Source organism: Gorilla gorilla, chromosome 18 (genome assembly GCF_029281585.2).
Source record: "Gorilla gorilla gorilla isolate KB3781 chromosome 18, NHGRI_mGorGor1-v2.1_pri, whole genome shotgun sequence".
Lineage (NCBI taxonomy): Eukaryota > Metazoa > Chordata > Mammalia > Primates > Hominidae > Gorilla > Gorilla gorilla.
In genome coordinates this window covers 67476229-67481179 of record NC_073242.2, presented here as the reverse complement: position 1 = coordinate 67481179, position 4951 = coordinate 67476229, and the positions used below count along the sequence as shown (strand labels likewise).

Here is a 4951-nt window from a genome sequence, read left to right as displayed (position 1 = left end):
AATACTTTTGTAATTTGAAGGTAATATTCTGAAAAGTTTATGTCTATATCTCTTTTATGTTTCACTTTACCATATTTTTAATTGTAATAAAAACACATAACAAAATTCATGATTCTATACCTTTGTAATTGCATAATTTAGTAGTATTACATATATCTGCATTGTTATGCAACAGGCTTCCAGAGCTTTTCGATTGCAAAACGAAAACTTAATACCCATTAAACAACAACTGCCCGTTTTACCTTCTCCTAAGCCCCAAACACCTACTTTCTGTTTCTATGATTGGACTAGTTAAGATATCTTTTAGGTGGAATCGTACACTCACTGTCACTTTGTTTCCTGGCATATTTCACTTAACATCATGTCCTAAACATTTATTGTTATTGTAGCATGTGATAAGATTTCCTTTTTAAATAATTTTTCATTGTATATCACATGATAAAATATGTATTATATGATAAAATACACATCATAAAATACATATATCATATTTTCTTTACTTATTTATCTGTCAAGGGACATTTAAGTAGCTTCTACCTTTTGGATTTTGAGAATAATTCTGTTATAAACATGGGTGTGCAAATGTTTCTCTCAGGTCCTGCTTTGCACATTTAGATAGAGATCCAGAAATTCTGAGAAACCTCTGTACTATTTTTTATAATGGCTGCATTATTATTATTATTTTTTACCATCGGAGCACAAGTGTCCCAATTTTTCTACATCCTTGAAAACATTTGTTATTTTTTCTTGTTTGATACTGGCCATCCTAATGAGCGTGAGGTAATATCTCATTAGGATTTTGCTTTTATTTCTCTAAAGATTCGTGATTTTGAGCACCTCTTCAAATTCTTCCTGGGAATTTGTATATGTGCTTTGTAGGAACATCTATTGAGAGTTTTGCCCATTTTTAAATTGGGTTATTCACTTTTTTGTTGAGTTTAAAAGTTGTTTATACATTCTGGATATTAACTTCTATCAAATATATTATTTGCAATATTTTTTCTCATTTCTTAGGTGGCTTTTTTTTTTCTTTTTTAAAGTTTAAAAGTTAGTTGGAATTTCTTTTAATTGAAAGACCAAGGGACAGAAGCTCCTTTGCTACAGTACATTACATATGGCTCTTATATAGAATAAAATAGATATCAAAGTCAAATGTTTCTACCAGCACCAAACTCTTACTTGTAGCAGGTGAACAGTGAAGCAAGATTTCTTTTACTGGCTTTGCAATTGTAATGCATCTTTTACATGTAATATGTTCTTTGGCAGACTTAATCATTCGGTGGAATTATAGGATTTGCAAAGAAGAAAATGTAATGTAAAATTTGAGCATAGTACTTCTCACCATAAGCTATTTATACAAACTTCAGAAAAAGTGTCAATCATAGTAAGATTTTTAAATACTTCTAAAAAGCTTGCCAGTTAGCTTCTGTGTGTTCAGAAAACACAAAACAAGTGAAATACACTGTAGTAAATAATTAGTTTTTAAAATATCTTCCACGATGTTTCTGGTAATTTGGCTAATCTGAAGGGCATGGAATTCTTTGAACCTCTGTATGGCTACTTTCTCCCCTTCATCTTCCCCCAAGCACATCCATAAGGCCTCTAATTTTGGATCAACTTGCCAATACCTTTTAAGTATGTAAATAATGACAGCAACAATTTTCAACTACTACTACACAATAATATCTTCAACACTTTGCCTTTTACTATATGAAGAATATGGAAGCTGAAAAGTGATCAAGGTAAATCAATTACTGCAAAAAAGAAAAACCTGGAATGGAGAAAGGGTATCAGATAATTTTGATCTGTCATGACTTCAAGGCCCAGTGGTTTGAAAATTGATGTTCCTCTGCACAGTGAGCACAGAGTGTATTTCTAAATGGTTTTATTTTAATATTACCTGATGCCAAAATTTGTAACAGCACTTGCCTTTTAATAGAAACTTGTTCCCACTGTGGATCCAGGATTGAAGTATTTTAATATTCCTTGGATACTTAAAAGATTAGTGCCATAATCATGTAATTACATATGGAGTTATTTCACTTAAGCCACCTGCACTGCTACAGTTCTAAACTCATCCTAGAGAGATTTAAAATAAATAAAGTGACTGAACTTTCTCTCATAAATGGGTTCTAGATTCAGAAGACTTTCTACTCATAGAGCTGCCAGTGTAATGAATAGCATGTAGCAATGATGCCCCTGATCTTACAATCATTTATACAACAGTTTGGACAGGAGTGACACATTGTGCAGGAGAGCGGGCTCTCTCTGAGGATGAGGTTGATCTGTTAAAATCACTCTCTGTAGTTCCTCTACTTTTTTTCTGAAGCTCTGCTCGTTTAGCAACAAGTTCTTTATATCTGTCGTGAATAGGTTCCTGTGGTTTCATCCGTGGATTCCACCTTATGTTATATCCCACCCAGAGCTCTAGGCAGTGAATGCTGGCTATTGGATAAAGGACATGATTGGAATATCTCCCACAGAGAGGATTAGTGAAGTCTTCCAGTTGGCTATTTATGTAAGACCACAGCGACAGAGTCCTTTTAGGAAGATTCTCTTTTCCTCTTTGTTGTTCACTGTTACAGAGGAGTGTTCTGAATAAGCAGCATGGAGGTGATCCAAAATGGTAATGAGAAAATACTCATTGAATTTAAATGTGGTAGGAAACTGTCTTGTCATCTGCCAGACACAGTCAATAAATTGAAGAAAAACAGGTGATCTGTCTGCATCTGCATGATTCTTATCTCCATGGCCAACTCTTACTTGAAATCCATGTCCAAAGCTTAACCATTCTTTCTCCACAAGGACTTTAAATCCTCGGATGGTTAGATAGTATCCACCCAACACGAGCATGGTAAGGGAAGTGAGCTGAGCTGTGGGATCGCAGCCATCACTGCAATGCACTACCACAGGCATCTTCCCTGACTCTACCTTGTCAGCAATCCTAAGAGCCCCTGCAAGCATAAGCTTAATATGTTCTAGCCAATGAGTAGATTCTGTGTTAGACAACCAGTGAGTTTCCTCAATGTTGGTGTACACAATCGCCTTATGTTTTTGTAATGATTCTCTCATAACATGAATATTGTGGATATCCAGAAAAACTAGTTCAGCATTTTGATAGGCATCCTCACTTTCATAACCTCCACCCTCTGCCTTATTGGCAACAGCATTAACACTTGGCTGGGCATCAAATATAAAGACTTTGTGAGATTGGGCATTGGAATCCATGATAGCTTGAAGGTATTTTTCATCTTTGTTTCACTTTCCACTCACTTCAACCATGGGCTGGCTACACCGAGTGATTGTGACATGACTTTCAGGATGAATCCATAATAAAACTGGGATATGTCCTTTTGATCTGAAGAATGCCACTCTCTTTAATTCTTCATCAGGAATATTTGCTGGCACAACCAGGAGGGCGGGGTATGTATCACAAAGTTCATATCGTTCATTTATCTCTGTTATTCTCCAGCTTTCATTTGGAATTCCTTGCCTTCTATACTCTAAAATATGTATATATAGCTTCCACCCATTTTCAGGGACTACTTCTTTGTATTCAAAAACAAAAAGAGGCAGGTTAGTAGAGACAGGAAATTCATACTTCATTAGATTCTCAAACATGGATATTCTTGTTTGCCCCTGAGGTTTATGAGCATATCGTACATTCCCAATATTCTTACACACAGTTTCTAGTCCATAAAAATTTTCACCTCGACTAGAAGCACTACAAATTTTTTCTACTCTACTTATCACACCAAGAGAAGCATCTAAAAAAATTGGGGGATCCTGTTCCATGGTTTTAAAATATAACCTATGATTTGTGCCAGTCAGAATTCCTCGTACAACACCAGTGAATGGACATATATAAGGTACATCTTTGGCCGTGTCTTTAATATTTTCTCCTTGAAGCAAGGGTGGTTCCTCCATTTCTGCTAACTTGTTAGGCTCCCTTAGGACCCTAAAATCAGGAGAAAAGTTGTTGGCAGAAGTTGAAATGAAATCTGATGATACAACAGAAGCTGATTTTGTATGCACTGAATTCTCTGAATGAGAAGTGGAGGCTATTACAATTTTTGACATGTTTTATCTTCCCTTCTGATGATCTTCAAATGTCAATGGCTCTTAACATAACGCTTTCTGGTCATCTGTATCCAGGTTATCTGCTTCCCTTGGGCATAATCCAAGCTTTACTGGTTCAGGTGATAGCCTCCTGGAATTATTTCTTCATAATGCAGTTGACCCTGGACAAAGAGTCCACACTGGGCGGCCAAGCCGCCACCTGCTGGGAGCCAAGACTCTGGCAGCTTGGGATCTTCTCCATGGTGCAGCAGGGGCAGCACAGGTAAAGGCTGAAGTGGTCTTCGAGGCTGCAGGGAAGGAGAAGTGGAGGGCGGAGTGCTCCAGGCAGGGGCCGCAGTCCTTCTATTTTTTTTATTTTTTTATATTTGAAACAAAGTTTTGCTCTTGTTGCCTAAGCTGGAGTGCAATGGTAACAGCTCGGCTCACTGCAATCTCTGCCTCCTGGGTTCAAATGATTTTCCTGCCTCAGCCTCCCATGTAGCTGTGATTACAGGCATCCACCACCACACTCAGCTACTTTTTGTATTTTTGGTAGAAACGGGGTTTCACCATGATGGCCAGACTGGTCTCGAACTCCCGACCTCAGATGATCCACCCACGTCTGCCTCCCAAAGTTCTGGGATTACAGGCATGAGCCATCACACCAGGCCCTCAGGTGGCATTTGATGTAGTCTCATTTCTCTTTTTTTTTTCTTGTTTCTTCTGCTTTATTGTCATATTAAAAAAAATCACAAAGACAAATGTCATGATTGTTTACCCTATATTTTAAGAGTTGTATAGCTATCTTACATACATTTAAGTGTTTGATTTGTTGAAAATATTTTTGTATATGGTGCAAGTGAAAAGTCCAATTTCATTTTCATCCGTTTTG

General features: G+C 37.0%; 1 protein-coding gene across 1 annotated transcript; it reads right to left on the bottom strand.

Moving 5' to 3' along the window:
• Positions 1-1091: 1091 nt before the first annotated feature.
• Positions 1092-4321, bottom strand: LOC129527440 (myotubularin-related protein 2-like). The gene is given in 3 exon segments (XM_055364677.2): positions 1092-2607; positions 2610-4061; positions 4234-4321. Coding segments are annotated over 3 exon segments (1932 nt in total). The 3' UTR covers positions 1092-2215.
• Between the last annotated feature and the right edge of the window lie 630 nt (positions 4322-4951).